The 17,059-nt window shown below is 38.0% G+C and overlaps 1 protein-coding gene across 2 annotated transcripts in view; it reads left to right on the top strand.

Moving 5' to 3' along the window:
* Positions 1-17,059, top strand: part of caln2 (calneuron 2) — a 52,474-nt gene that overhangs the window by 26,042 nt on the left and 9,373 nt on the right. For both annotated transcript variants that reach the window (XM_072445828.1, XM_072445827.1), the window contains exons 3-5: positions 3,708-3,851; positions 8,143-8,255; positions 14,928-15,078. In XM_072445828.1, the coding sequence (XP_072301929.1) occupies positions 3,708-3,851; positions 8,143-8,255; positions 14,928-15,078 (408 nt within the window). The remainder of the gene's footprint in view (positions 1-3,707; positions 3,852-8,142; positions 8,256-14,927; positions 15,079-17,059) is intronic.

The raw sequence follows: 17,059 nt of genomic DNA, 5'->3' as shown, positions 1-17,059 counted from the left end.
GATACAGAAGAACAGATCACTTATAGGAAGTCTGAAAAACACTTTCAGTAGAAGATCTCCTATAAACAAAAACTCCCATAGACAAATAAATAAATACATAAATACCATTGCATGTGATCACGACAGTAATTGCACATGAATATTATGTGTCACGACAGCACATATATTGCACATGAATTTCACAGTAATTGCACATATGACGGAATTGCACATCAGTATTAGGTTAGGTCAGTATTGCGAGTGTTCAGGACTAACAGTGTTTGTTATAAGGTCTGACAGCAGCAGGAAGGAAAGACCTACGAAACCTCTCCTTCCCACAGCGAGGGTGTGTATGAGTAAAGTAAAAGTATGAGTAAAGTAAAAGTAATATGAAGAGGTCTGTGTTATGAAAGTAGAAATAAATATTAATCTACATGGATTCTATGGCCGTTCAAAAGTGGGGACCCAAAGGTGATGAATTTTGAAGATTACCAGAGGATTAAAAGTGTTAAAAGTGTTTGAACTAAAAAAAGGGGCAAACAAGCTCACCACATGACAAACTGATTGACAGACATTTTTTTAGACTGAGCGTGGACAAGCAGCTATGGCCACGAGGGTTTTAGGTCATTTCTACCACCTCACACTGCAGTGTGGCTTTAGAACAATGTGGGATTTAAAAGTGTAATAAAAAAATAAAAATGACAATATATGTACAGTTTGGGACAACAGTGGAAACTATGGCCACCAGACTGTGGTGTTATTTTTGGGTATGTTAATGGACAGACTGTGGAAAATTCAGGGAGAGCGTATTCACCATAGAGCAAATGACCACAGCCAAAAATCAAATCTGGACTGCCTATTTAGGAATCAGAAGAGTAACAGGGGTGAATGCTGATATCACACAATTACAAGTATACCATAAAACATTCTTATAACTAAAATGAGATAAAAAAAAAATATTTCAGAAATGTCAGTTTGTCTGCTTTTCTATTACAGTACTAAGGAAAAATAAAAAAATATATAATTTGGGGTTGATATATCTGCTGATACATTATAAGATTATGTTATAAAATTAAAAACTATTGTGGCTCAACATTTCTGTAAATTTTCTGTCAAACATGAATACTAGCATTTTGCATCAAGGTTTCCTATTGCATAACCAAAAATGTAAAATAGATAATTAAAACAATTGTGTTGAGGCTCACTCATTCACATGTTTTTAATTGTCAAAACTACCTTGATTTTTCCTGTTTTGGGACATTTAGCGATGCTAATCCCAGTTTCTATATTGAATTGAATAAATAATGAATTATGTTCCACTTTGCCTCTATTCTGGAATTAAGAAGGTCTTTGTTTAGAAACTTTTAAAGGGTCTATACTTAAATGTTCCTGTAGCTATTGATCTTGTTATGCGTCCTTCGTACAAAGATATAAACCCCAGGCTCGTAGAGTAAGTCTTTGCCCTGCAGCGAATGTAACTGGCCATTGTCAGGGGGGCACCTCTCAAAGGAGGGAAATTATTGAATGAAAGTTTAGTGTGACATTTTAAAAGTTCTTCACATTACTATGTTTTTTGGGCAGCAACTATAGCCCAAAATATAAAGATTTAGCTAACAGTACAGCTCCAACAGTCCAGCCGGAGTAGATGCACAATGTGTAGGTAGATAAAATAAAACAGGCTATAGCGCAAGTTAGCTGGGATAGAATACATCTCAGTAATCTACGAAATCCAACATCTGTTTAACTTCAGGAGATCAGGATTGTGTCATACATCAGATTTAAAGATTCCAAATAGTAACGATAGCGTTACAGGAGTAGTCTGACACTATAGAGTAATAAATGTATTCAACAATAGTGACCCAGCAGCTTCTCAGGATGCTCCATGATGAACAACTGACATTTCTTGTATCACCAATAGATCAGTATGATTATCAGATTTGACTTTATCATTGTTCATGCCAGTGAGCATTACGACACTGCTCTCAGTAGTCTCAGTAGTCTAAAGCAACATACCGGTAGAACTGAATCAATTTCTGAATCAATTATACATTTTCTCCCATTTGTGTCAAGCATTTCAGCAGCCCTCTTGAAGCTGTGGAACCTGACTTTCAAACCGTAAAAGGAGGAAGAATGTATTTAGATCTAGTTCCCAGCTGTCACAAACCCTTTGGCACATCGTTAACATTCTCATGCTTTAATTTTTGGGCTCATGCACGGTCATGAAAGTGGAGTGGCCAAAGCACAGTAAAGGGTGCTGCTTTTATCTTTTACTTCCAAGTTTATGACAGCAAACAGTGGTCTCATTTAGTCACAAAGTCACTTAATCTTTGGGGGAAGAATTAGCTTTTTTAGAAGAAATATCCCAGCTTTAAATCACAGACAAATTAGTACTTTAGTGAACAAAAAGCTGCTGTCTTGCTCAAACCCCTTGTGTTTGATAAATGCAGTAATAATAGAGATAGGGATGGATCAAAGACAAACAAATAAATGACGGTAGCTCCACAGTAACACTGACAAATGGAGAGTGAATAGCCTCTCAGTGCAAGAAAGTAAACAGCATCACAATTGATTTAACAACCAACACCCATATTTTATTATACATATTTGTCACTAGTCACAGGTCCTGAACTACAGTAGTTTAGCTGTCAGAAGTCAGAAATGTATTTAACAATAATGAGGACAGGTTTACATATTTATCTGCAGTATCTATTTCACACAAATTTAATAGTTTCTACAAGAACTGCAGCCTGGCCGGTCAAAAATACACACATTCTGGACTTTACAAAGACGTATCTTGCACCACCCAGAGTCTTGATGGACAGGATTAGCCAATCAGAAAATGGAATGATCAGTTTTGTGTATCAAAAGAAATATGATGACTTAGAAGAAAAGTTACACAAAGAACTGAGAAACTGTGCAGACTTCTGAAGAATGATCAGAGGCAATTATTTCTGAATGATATGAACATGTTTAGGGGAAATGTCTTCTGCATTAGAAATAAGCATTTTAACAGAACACCCCATGCCTTGCTAACAACATAATGTATGTGTGTTTCTGAACATATAGTTATTTACATTCCATTCTCTTTACAACTACATTATTCTGTTTTGATTACACGGCACCATTTGCCCCCATTGTCTACACATTTCCATACTGTAATTACAAATCCACCAGGAAATGTCTGTAAATATGTCCAGATTTAGCTCATAAAGGGTTGATCTTATTTAAATGTATTCAACAACCACATTAGAAAATAGATGACAACTTGTTCATTTATTCATCATGAATTTTACATGACTTCTGTAAATGCGAGGTATTGTGCTCTCATGTTACAGCAGAAAATTGAAAATCCAATCCTCAAGTTTCCACATGATCTGTGTTTCTGTGTTCTCTGGCTTCCCCTTTCCAAAAACATGATGCCAAAATGCACACAAGAATGATTGGTGGAGGGAAGTGTCTGTTGTCAAAAGTGAATAAATCAGTTTGAACTTTTTTACGTTTTGAGCAATATCTTTTACTACGGTAGTTACTTAAATAGACTGTATAGTACATATCCACAGTGTGCCTTTGAAGTCAACATAAGCTTAACCAAAGCGCACATGCATTTTTTTCCTCAAGCATAAAGAAGCGTAGTCAGCATAACACAGCCGTATTACATTTGCATATGTCCAAATTACATTGGGTTTAAATGACTGCTGTGTCTTATAGTGTTTGTGTGCTTGTTGCAGAGATCCGTGAGGCGTTTAGGGTCCTGGATCGCGATGGGAACGGTTTCATCTCCAAACAGGAGCTGGGGATGGCCATGCGCTCGCTGGGATACATGCCCTCAGAGGTGGAGCTGGCCATCATCATGCAGCGACTGGACATGGACGGTGAGAAAGACCCGAGTCTTTGTATATTGCATGCAAACAAATCTGGCATGTTTACAGCGGATCGTGTTAATTGATGTGCACTGCTCCATTTTAAATAAACATATAGATATGTATATTTGTCTGAGTTTCTCAAACTACAACAAAAAAAAGAGGCAACTACAGTTCAATTATTGAATTAATCCACTATAGTATTTTGTCTTCTGCATTCTAGTCATCTTAAAGTGCTTATGGTTCTCATGGTTTTCTAATTATGACTTTGTTTTGTGGGATCTGTGTTAAATATTTATCATAATTTTACATCAGTCATGTAGCAGTTTGTGCAGGATAAATAAATACAAATCTGCACCATTTTTTTTTTTTTTATAAAACTGGAAGATTTGCTTCTTGTGCACGTTTTAGGTGGTTTTGTCTCCAAAAAGGCAGACCTAAATAATGCCTGTGTCGCAAATGCTAATGGGAAATTACAGTGCAGTTAAGTGATGCCAAATAGCAGCTTGAGCTTTCTCCAAATATCTCCATAAAGCACTCGTGCAGCAGGTGGGCCCAGTCTTAGATAAATTCCCCAGAGATAGTGAAGCCACAACCTTTTTGTCAAACGATTCTCACAAATCTACACTGAGCAGTGATTAAACAAAAAGCTTTTGCATCACAGCCACATCTGCCTCTTCACTCAGCGCTGCATGGGGCCACTAAACAAAGGTCAAATATAAAAGCTGTTTTTCGGCTCTGACTCCCCTCAGATCCAATAAACATCAAGGGGTAGTATTATTTATAGAATATGGTTGGTGTTTGTTTATTGTTTTATGCAATTTATGAGATTGGTTTAAAGAGTATAGTGTTTGCTAAGACCGCAAAGGTGCACTATAACTTTTCTGGCACCTTCTTTCCTTGAATGTTCCACACTACAGACCGTTGCAGGAGCGATGTTTTTATAAAAGCTGCACATGGAGCCTGATACTTGGCTAGACACTGTCACATTCATTTTATTACAACAGAAAATAAATAAACTATAATTGTGTCATTTGTAGACAGCGCAGACGTGTGTTTTTTGTTTATATGTTCATCAGATTTGCCAACAAGTATTAACTATCAACATCCAACTTCAACCTCAAGTTTCTAAAGTTCAGTTAAAGGTATTTTGTAACACCCAAACCCACAACAGCAGGTGCTTGTGAGCGTTCCGGAGTTGTTGATTTGACCAACAGAAAGTTAGAGAATCAACAGTCATTGACAGAGGAGCAGATTAACCAACGTTCTTAGGAATTAAGTCGGATCTGTGCTCACATAAGAATGAATGTTGGTCCAAGGAGAGCTTATTTTTTGTATAATTGAATAAGACACATTTTTTGCCATTTAGTGGAGCATATTCAGGGAAAGCAAAAGTAGATGGAAAACCTCCCACCTTTAAGAATGACATATCAGGCAAAGAAATTAGAATATACATTATAATAAAAAGCCCAAGAAACGCATTGGACTAAAAATGAACTGGTGGAGATACGAACGTTATGAGGCTGAATCAATCATTAAACTCATATTTGCAAAAAATGACAGGAGCACTTTGAGGATAATTCACTGCCTTTGTTTACTCCAGACTTGACAAAAGCTCAGTGCAGTTAATTAGACGTGAGTGTCAGAGGAGATCAAAAGAGCATCAGCATGGAAGCAACTGTAATCACTTGTACGAGGTCAATACAATGAGGCCCAAAATTCTGTACAGGTTTAATTAATTCCATACTATTGCTGAATGCAGATAATCATGAAGATGTTTGGTGTAAGCTTGGTGGCAGAGTCATTAGCACTGAACTCGGTTTATCATTCAGCTCTGAGGTTCATTACAGGAGAAGGATACAGAACTCACCACTGTGAATTATATTCTAAAGTAGAATCGGATGCAAGAAGAGAATAGCGCTGTCTTTTGTTTGTGTATCAGGCTCTATTTGGCATTTTGCCTGATTATTTATCAAGTTTATTGCACATCAGTTCAGGCAGGTATTCACCGTTTGAGGTGACATTTTTATCTTACAATCCCATCGTATCAACACAGAGACAGAAAAAGGCTTTCAGCAACTTTGCTCCTGTGGAACAAAACACAGAGACTTTTTAAACTAAATCATGTTATGAACCTTCTAATGATTTTAAGGCACTGGTCAAGGACTACCCTCAGTGCCGATGCACTTGTTTTATATCATTTTATCTCATATTGTATGTGTAAATGTGTTTCTATGTATTGGTTAATTTTATTCAATGTTTCATTTGTGTTTTAATATGCTGTGTTTGTTTGTTGTTTATTCTGTGTTGTGTTTTAACAGGGACCCATGAAAAAGAGAACTTTTCTCATTGGGTTGTCCCTGTATAAATAAATAAAATGAATGCATTAATTAATGAATTAGCAACATTTTGAGTCGAGAGTGGAAATCTAGATGAAATCATGTATAATAGTTTAGTCATACTTGAGGCCAACCTAATTTTGAAACATGAGTGAAGAACATGTTTTACTTTCAACTTTCAACCACATCTTCTCTTTTAATTGTCTCTAGATGAACAAACAAAGAAACATCTCTCTGGGACTGTCACATGCAGTGTTTTCCACGTGGTTCTCTTGGTCTTTTCTCTCTCACTCGGATGTTGCACCATGACGGACACATTTTGGGATTTGGGGATTTTCTCAGGCAGTTGTTTCTACATGGTCCTCAACAATGTGTCTCATTGGATAACAAATGTAATTGGCTTTTGATTGATTATATCATTCAAGCACTTTATTCTCAAATAGCTGCTTTACATTACACTGGGCCCAGTAGAAAATAAAGAAGAGGAGTTTTGGTTTAGTCCTGATTTTTAGTTCATACATTGTGGCCAATATTTGCTGGAATAGATGCCTCATTCCTACGTACAGTACTTGAAATATTAGAAGATCCAACCTTGGGCTTGGAAAATAATAGGGTTGAACACAAAGCTTGTATTGGGCTTTTAACTCGGCGGAAGCATTGGATAAACATATTTAAGACAAAATTCAGATTTATATGACAATTGTATCATCACAAAATTGCCCGCAAGGAACAACAACAGTTTAATTTTTGGAAGTCGGATGATAATATTATCCCAGAGTATTCGACTGACAGCAAACTCGACAATTCTCCTAAAACATGCAAACTTATATCAGCCTATAATAGTAAACATTGTTCTTCATTGTGCTGTAACTGGTCTACAGTTCAGAGTCTTGAGAAAGTTGAGTGAGCACTAATTCCACGGGACGCTGGCTTCTGATTCCTATCTCCAACAACACAGAGCAGCTGAATACATAATGCAAACACGACTTGTGTCTGTTGAATGTGAATTGAGCAGTTTCTTCACATTGAGTCACACAGAGGCCCTGACTTTGATCAGAGGTGAATTCTTTCTCATAAGTGCCTGCCTCGCATGAGAGCGCATGCATCTGTCCAAGCTTTTCAGCGGAGAAAATCAGCTTTCATATGCTCGGCCTTATGTTTGAGATACAAAGTAAAACTGTGTCGAGGTTGTGCTATAAAATGTTGTTTTGAAAATAATTTGAATGTTGAATTGTAAAGACCAGCATATAAACTAAATGTGAACAGCCATAAGCTCCATATATTCATTTATACACTATATAAGATGATTGTCCGTAACTATTAAACTCATGGTTTTAGTTTGTCCTTCTAGTTTGTCTTTTTTTTTGTCTACTGTTTTTCTGTTTGTTTGCAATAAAAAAATATCTAACAATAACAACTGTCATGGAATCAGACATACACCGATGCTATTCCGTAACACATTGAGAACACGATTCAACTTAGAATATGAAACGACACAGAAATATCAGACATTTGTATGGCAAGCTTGGGAGAAAACGCCGGGACTGATCACGCAAGCTGTTGTAAGCAGCTTGCGTGATCCTCCTGCGTCTCACCCCGTTTTTTCCCATGCTGGTTGGTTTTATTAGATATTCTGGAATAGGCGGGTCACATTTCTCATTGGTCAGCCTTACATCAAGGCACTTGGTATTTTTACGTAGAGATCAAGCCTTGGGTAAACATTACCCAAACTCCTCTGGGCTGTCACCCCCCCTCATGGGGCAACATTCTTTGGCCCATCTTTACGGCCCCTTCACAAACAAATGCAGTTTGTCACACACCCGTTCTTCTCTTAGACTAATGATGCAGATAAAATCACTATTATGCAGATAAAATACATCACAGAAATACATTCATATATTCACATTTTATCACACAACACACAAAAGTTCTTATGTATTTTATGCATTTATTATGTATTTTAGGGGATGGACAAGTGGATTTTGAGGAGTTCATGACGATACTCGGCCCCAAACTGCTCTCTTCGGACAACAGAGAAGGGTTTCTGGGCAGCACCATCGACAACATCTTCTGGCAGGTAAAAATCATCTTTTCCATTACACCAATTTGCTCTGCCGACCCCTCAGCACCTGTGAGCCTCAGCAGTGGCAGCCTAAACTATGAATTTTCCATTTGTCATTTAACTTAATTTTATTCAACAACATTGCACAATTTGTTCAATAAAGTTTAGCAACACAAGGCTGTGTTGATACTTGAGTCCAACTGAATAAAACAATGCAACATTGCAACAAATTAACATAGCATTTTGATACACATGGCAGTAAATAACAGACTAGCATTACACTTACTACAGTGACCAAGAGAGACAGTTTTTGAACCATAATCATTCACTCCTCAGGTGTGTAAGGCACTTCACCTGAGCCACAGTTGCCTCAAACACAACACATTATTCTAAAATGGACTGATCAATTTAGCTAAATATCTCATTGATACAAGTTAACAATGGATACATTTACATGAAAACGATAGTTTAAGGTTACTAACCCAAAATTACATTTTCCTTGGACACAGCAAATGCAAAATAAGGGTATTTCTACTATATTCTTAAGCGCAAACCCACCAAAACTGCATACAAACACTGTGTACTTTTGAACACCCTCTCCAGACCCCCTGCCTGCTTCTTCAAACAAAACCACTCTTTCCTTTCAGCTCTGAGAGCAAGTGGATGCAAGGCTTGTTAAGTGTGCTCCCGTATGGGCGTGAATGCAGAGGGTATTACCATCATAAAGATTCGGGGAAGGCAGTAAAATGGATGTATACAAGTGTCCAAATTTGGCCGGTTGGTTTGGTTGATTAAAGCCTGTAGCTCATGAATATTCTTTTGAAGTTGTTTACCTCTGAACATTTGTGGCTGGGTGCACTCGGAGAAGAGTCTTTTTGCCTGTAAGATAAGATATGACAATAATAATAATAAAACTGCAAGTTTGGTTTACTTTCCATGGTCGAGTAAGGACAAGCGAAAAGGAAGAGAGAGAGGAAATGTTGCAGTGAGTCACTAAAAATGTGGAGGTGTGTAGGTTAAAAAGCATTTGCATATGGATAGTATTGTGCACTCATTTTGTGAATTCAAAATTGAGCAGACAATGGAGAGACAATGGGAAAAGCTGTGGTTAGATAATGGCCAATTCACATTACACTGAAGTGGGTCTGCAACCTCCCATTCAAGTGCAAAGAGCAACCATAACGTGTTTCTGTGAGAGTATTGTTACATCAAAATCATGTTACTGTTGAGAGGAGTATAATCATTTAATTCAACATTTTGTTATAATATTTATAACAAATATATAAACATTGTTTATGACATCATTTTTGGTGTGTAATATTCTTTGGCATTAAGAGTACCTCTAATCAAGCCTTAACGGAAAATATCTATGAGAATGACAAAAAATTAAGACCATTGCCACATCAATTAACTTTTTTAAATAATTTGAATGATGAAACATTCTCAAAATGCCACCAATAAACAGAACATGTAAGTTATAGCAGAGGACGTTGGGTCATGTGTAGAGCCAATCAGAACCAGTGTCTTCCAGTGCTGACGGTCTTGTGCCAGGGCTTCATCTTTTACTGGTGTTACACTGAGAGGTTACTCTCAATGACATCAAGTCATCGGGTGTGGGGCTTACCTTGTGGTCTTACCTTGTAGTCTTTTCCAACTTGAGGACCAGCCTGGGGTCAAACAAATAGGGTCAAACAAGGGTGGTTCCGGTCTGTTGCCAACTTGCATGAACTTTGTCTTTGTCCACCTCACTTGAAAGCTTCATCTTTGGTCTGGCCTTGTCATTCCAATGACCCAGGGACCATCACTGTCTGAACATGCACCTGCATGATCACCTTTGTCAGGCTACTCTTCCAATTTCCAGACAAACAAATATAGTGTATTTATATAGCACTTTTCCACATTCAAGTCACTCAAAGTGCTTTACTAGGCAGTGAGGGGGAAGTGTCTTGCTTATGGACACAGCAACATTTCTTCTAGCCGCCCCATTGTAGCATCTGGTGTCCCGGCGGTCTTCCATCCACGTACTAACCAGGCCCAGTCCTGCTTAGCTTCAGAGAGCTAACCAGATAGGGCATTGGCAAGCAGGTATGGCCACTTATCTCTGAATCTCTCCATGGTTTCCCCTCTGACAGAGACAAATAGAAAAACACAGATGTTGCCCAGACAATTGAACAAAATAAACTGCAGTTAACCATTAATTTCTATTTCTTTCTATTTATTCAGCGTAAGCAAAAAGCGAGCGATAATTATGCTCAAACAGGCTAGATTTTTGTTCCCTCTTGAATCTGCGGATGTAATGAGAGCCAAACTGAAACACACCCGTAGGAAGTATGTCGACTTGATGATTTTCAATACTATTTCTTACCAGTTCCTGCAATATACACAAACTGCAGCACTTTCGGACTCTCTCTCGCTGCATCTTGTATCTTTCTTCAATCTCACCTTTCCTTCACCTTGTCTCCGGTCTATAAGGCTATAAAATATTTAGTAGTCTTTGCAGGTGAGATGTCTGTGTGAACGGCTACCCTTGGTGCTTTAAAGAAAAAGTTATATTGTTTCACAATTTTATTTATTTGTGTCTTTGTACATTTGTTTATTAATGTATGTAACATTCAGCTAACATGGGACTAACTGACACTTAATTTGAACTGCTTTATTTAGTTCCTCATTAATATTCAGATTGCCCCAATGAAAGCTCACTTGACAGCATCTTCTTAACGTATTCTTCCAGCGTTCCCTGAACTCATCGTCCATGCATGCCTCTGTGTTTTGTATGTTTCTTTGAGGGAGGATTTAAATCACAGGAGACTCTTACTGTCTATGACCTTCATGAATTGTTCTTATATGAGTCTTCTTTTATGCTCCTGTATTCTTATCTGGGCCACCCCTCCTCTTTACCCCACATTGTCCAGTAGCTCTGTGTCTCTCCGAGCCCCACTACCTCTACACTCTTTGGTGCAAATAGGGCTTTTGGATCGAAGCAAATCTCACACAAGGACCGTCTATTGTTTTCCCTTTTCCCTGTGCACTTTACACTATAAGCTATACCGTAACCTTGCATTAATGGCCTCTCCGACCACCAGCAACTACTCACTCACACAACATTTAAACAAGTAAAGTCTTGATACTGAGACAAGTATCGGCACTTTTGGGACACTTTATCCATCTATCAATCTATCTTAGAATGTATCTATCTATCTATACATTTTTGAAGGGCTGTGGCTCCTGGACTGTATAGGTTAACACATTTCTTTCAACACATTTTGGGGTCGCTCAAAATATCCCTAACACTAGATCTGTTTCACTACAACTGCTATATTCAATTTTTGGAAACAAGGCTTTAAATTGTGCTGCAAAACTGAACCAGAATTAAACTAGAACTATGGCTTGTACCTACTGGGTTTGGACCAGGACTATCCCAGAATTAAACTAGAACTATGGCTTGTACCTACTGGGTTTGGACCAGGACTATCCCAGGATTAAACTAGGACTAAACTAGAACTAACCAAACCAAATCAGTGAACAAGAGAAAATCTATGTTTTTAACTGGACAATGGGCCACAAGCCGGATCAGATCATTTGGAGGACCTGATTTGGCAGGAAGGAGTAGAACTATGGAGAGTTAAAGTTGTCAAGATTGTTAGTTAATTTAGTTATTTTTGATGAGAACAAAAAGCTGGTCCTGATTTTATGCCTGATATTTGTGGTTAGCGCCCAAGCTTGTTCTCAAGTTTGATTTGGCGTTATTCTTTATCTCTATGAGCAGTTTCTCACATATCAGTGAAGGATTTCCCAGACATGCAGGTCAGGTCGGCCCATATTGTGTCGGATCATGTCGTTTTTTAGGAGCTTGGGACAAACCCTCCTTTAGATATGCAGTTTTGCTGTAGAATGATATGACAACATTACTAAACCACACCTTTCAGAGCTTTTGCCCGTCAGATATCAAACTGGGTCTTGCAGGTCACAGTTTCTTTGTGACTTTTACTGACAGGAACATTGTAAGTTTTGAGTGCACCTGTCCTGAGCTGTCATGTCATCTGTCTCACAGTCCAAAGAGTCTTATTTCCCAGCATCCTTCAGGACACACATAGGGCACTGGCACCACTAAAGAAACTCAAGGTGCACAGTTAAGGCCTTTTTGTTGACCATTAAAAAAACACTGTGTAACTTTTCTGCTGGAGGGTCCGCCTCTCGATCGTCTCAATGGATATGTTATTGTTTTGCCTTACCTTATCTATCACCATGGAGACAATTAGGCCAAGTTAATGGTCAGGTCAGAGGTGCGAGCCAACCCACAGAAAGAGTTTCATGTTTTTCAGTGTACTTTTTAGGCAATAAATACATGTAAATAATGAAATGCAAGATAAATAAATCTAATGCCATACTGTGGAATATTCTAGATAACCCCAGACCATCAAAATGTTTCGTAGTGCTCCTTTAAGATGCTAATTCTTGCCTCACAAAAATCAATATTAATTTGATAGGACTTGCACTGTAAAAAGAGTAAAATGACTTTACAATTTAAATTACTATCGATTTTGTATCCTTGTGTCCTTACTAGGTTTGGAACAAGTGTATATGTGACCATTCTAGAGCCAAGTCATTTTCACACATTTAAATGTACATTTTTTGTGTGCGTTGTCTCTCTGAAAGAGCAGACACCAACATGAAGAGGATAATTGTCCCTTATTGAAATGAGCGTTTCCTCTGTCCTTAACAACTACATCTTCTGCACAATCATCTGTCATCTCCCTCCTCCATCTGTGTCTTCTGATACTTCCTGCTTTTTCCTGACCTCACCATAATATCGTCTTGTCCACTTTTCTTTTTTCTCTCCATCAAACCCCCATTTTGTTTAGAACAGGACCATCTGCTGTGCAAAACCAACCGCCACATTATCTGAGGCTGCTTATATACATTATATATAGTAAGTTGATCTGGTTGATTGAGAAAGGTTTAATTGAAAAAACAGAAGCTGTTGCTTTCATAGTTAAAGGTGCTCTATGTAACGTTTTCATGTGAGGAGTCCGCTACGTTTTTGTCTTCATGCAGATTTGTCTGCGTTGCCTGGAATGTTCTACAATATGAAATCAAACATATCAATTTAGTTTTATTGCTGAAAATATATGAAAAAACATGCATTCCTACAGTAAGCGGGGTCACCTCTCCAAATATCTCATTTATAACTTCGCTTGGTGGGGTTGGCTATTTGTCACTCAAACATTGTCTCTCGAACATTCTACACATCCTCTCTCCCTGATTTCCGATTGGCATGATTTACAGACAGATTAAATAATCACAGAAGTAGAAAAAGATTCAGTCTTCTGTGATTACATACTGATCAGTATGTAATGGACTTCTGTGATCACATACTGATCAGTATGTAATGGACTTCTGTGATTACATACTGATCAGTATGTAATCACAGAAGTCCATTTGTGTCCATCAAACCGGCGGGTTACATGAAAAAAAGGAGTACAAAGCACAGAAGAGCACAGAGTACCAAGAAACTGAATTTCTGCAGAATCAAAAATATTCTGAGGTCGGAGAAGTTATAGAAGTTTGTTCTGAATGTCATGAGAATATTTGAGAGACGTGTGCTACAAATTAGTGGCTGTGATCGAAATGTCCCAAAATTAGTCGGTTGTCTACTGCACTGGTCCGGTTCCAAACCCACTGCATACAAACAGAAAATAGAAAGGATTGGCAGGTGACAAACCCGCCACGGTTAAAAAGGAACAGACGTTTACAGTATGTGAAATGTGTCTTCTTGAGCAACAGTGCGTGACACGTCAAGAGTTATAGTTCTATGAATCTCGAATCACCACCAGAAGACAGTGCTGGAGGGATGAAATAAATCCCCTCATTGAAATCAATCAATGACATTACATCATATAATTCACATAAAATTGCCATGTCCTTTTTTGATTGGTTCATAAGAATGGTGGCTGTTCTGAATAGTCCAGTCCAAGATATTGAATTACAGATTTACACGTTAGTAGGGTAAATGGGAGCTAATTAATCTCTGTTGAGATTTTCATCTTTATTCACGGTCATACTCGTAAACTTAATCAGTGGATTACATCAGCACATAAGGTCATCTTTATTGAGATGGTCCTTGATATAGAACAATGTCAGTGTGAGTACGGGGGGAGGAGGTGTGACTTCATCTTAGAGGGTCGTCGTGTTATTCGGGAAGGGCACGCAGAGGAGGACACCAGCAGCAGATTGGTGTAAGGTTCATAAATCATTAAAAACATTCACATATCACCAAATACAATCATCTACAAGGGAGCGCGTGTTCAGGCTATTTCCATTCAAACAGGCCTGTTCTCTCCTCACATTGTTCATGCATACATTTAAGGACCTATATCCAGGCACAGCAGACTGGCATACTGATTCAAGCTCCAAAAATAGCCGAGCTGATGCATATGCAGACCGCGATATCTCCCCCATTTGATCAACATGTTCAGTCTTTACTTTAAATTATTGTAATGTTCTTTTTGTATATGATTTGGATCAGCATTGAATTTGGCAAGAAATTCAATTGGTATTCGGGATTTCACCTCAATCCATGATGTTCAATAATAACACTCGGATGCGTCTAAATGTGTAACACTAACATTTGACACTGCAACGGCGTCCCCACTGACGGTGTGTTGTCTGGTGTGTGTCCCTCCTCAGTTTGACATGCAGCAGCTGTCTCTGGACGAGCTGAAGCAGGTTTTGTTCCACGCCTTCAGAGACCACCTGACCATGAAGGACATCGAGAACATCATCATCACAGAAGAGGAAAGCCTCAACGAGACAGGGAACTGCCCGGAGTACGAGGGAGGTACGCGCAAACACACAATACGACTGAACAAGACTCAAAACGACATGTGAGTGAGGATGAATCATTTCTTGAATGACTAAACTTTGGTGCTTGAAATATTATACGGTAGAAATGTTTGTCAGCGATGCATTGAGGAAAGATAAGGTTAAAGGGACATATTATGCAGAATTAACTTTAATGAGCATTTAGACAAAGTATTTGAATTGATTCATGCATGTTAAGTAATTGTGCATTTTGAGGCTAACGAGGCTCACATCCTCAGAAAAAACCTGTCTTCACCTACCCCCTATCCACACCCATATCCCTGTACTCGTAATTGAGATTATTTGAAATATGAAGGCTTTGGAGTTCTAAAATGTCACATATAAATCGTGTAAATGACAATCTGATGTTTGTTACAGTGAAATGTCATTAGAAAGGGACTTATCAGCTCTGCAGTTTTGAACAGGAAGACAATGGACCTGTTTCTAAGCCTTTTTAGATCAATATTATGTTTTACAGTGACAAAAATGGAACTAGATGATTTAATTGTGTTCATGTTTAATACTAAGTACAAACTACTACTAAGTAGTAAAAGCATAATATATCTCATTTAAATCACGCAGTCTTGGCTAAGGTGGTGAGTTCTTGTAAATTTGCAGTACGTTGTAAAAGCAGCTGCTATAGCACAAAATCAGTTTCGCCGTGAGCTTCAGCTAAAAATGAAATAGATTCTGCTGCGGTGGAAATGAGGAGGAGGACTCCATTGCTTAAGCTCAAGTTAAACTACATAGGAGGGAGTGTGTTTAATAAGAAATGTCTTGTCAGATGATTGATTGTCTGGCAAACGTAGATGTGATTATTTGTAACAATGCAGTGTTAGATTTCATGCTTCAGCACTAGACGATGAAGCACATTTTTCATCATTTCTCTCAAGGGTCCTTCTTCTCTAAAGGAGGTCAATAATACAATTCTTTGGCGTGATAGCATATTATGACAGTTATTACCTTGACTGACGGGATAAATCTTCATCTGTTAAATAACGCTCAATATCAATTTCATTTCTGCAAATTCCATTCATATTTAATTCCATTCCATTATTAGGTCATTATGAATCCGTTCCCGTGGAGCGATGTTTGGCCAAAATTAAATGGCTCGACAAGTTCGAACCTTTTTGAGTGGGCACATGACAGGGAGTGATAGAGCACACTGAGACTAGCCTAAAATATAATTGTAACTCTGCCCTCCTACAAACAGGAATTCGGCCATATTGAATTGAACATTTAAAACGGGGTTCACTCGCAAAATATTTCAAAGAATCAGTCCCAGGTTTTTTACCCAAATAAGATCAAATTTTGAAAATGTGTGACATTTTGGATACTCTGTGTTTTTGTTTGTGACTGGACAATTAATGGGACTAATTGGGACTATTATGAGAAGCTACTCAGAGAAACGAATGCAGTTGGCAAAAGGTTTTTATAAATGCATAATATATTGTTTTGTTAAATCAACCTTTAAAAACTCCTTCACCGGTTTATTAAATGTTCTTTAAGAAATGTTTTGGTCTGGTTTCTTGTGGTACTCACAGGGCGTTTACAGGACCCTTCTGGCCAAGAGGCTTTAAGAGCAGAAGGATATTGTAGAAATGACAAAGAACAGCAAAGTTGCCTGGAAAAAACAGAATGACATTCTCAGTATTTTTATACAGATCAATATCAGCCTGGGGTAAGGACCTTTACCGCTTTCAGCTTTAATTAAGAAATGCTTTGAGTATTGTAAATTTCTTCATGTTTTGAAACAGACTTGAGAAAATGTCAATGACAAATATAGCATTATGTCAAAATCAATTAATCAATTAAATAATTATTTCAGGCAGACACATCCAAAGCTCAACAAAAACAATACCAGCAGTCTGAAATGGTGCCTACATTATATAAATAAATATCAGCTTTAGGCAAAGACAAAAGACACATTCTTGGCAAATGGACACGTTAGCATAAAT

The sequence above is a fragment of the Eucyclogobius newberryi genome, unplaced genomic scaffold (assembly GCF_026437365.1).
Source record: "Eucyclogobius newberryi isolate DKJ021-1_F unplaced genomic scaffold, fEucNew1.0.hap1 SCAF_15, whole genome shotgun sequence".
In the NCBI taxonomy this organism is placed as follows: Eukaryota; Metazoa; Chordata; class Actinopteri; order Gobiiformes; family Gobiidae; genus Eucyclogobius; species Eucyclogobius newberryi.
The sequence above is the reverse complement of the archived record's forward strand: the minus strand, read 5'-3'. Positions and strand labels throughout refer to the sequence as shown.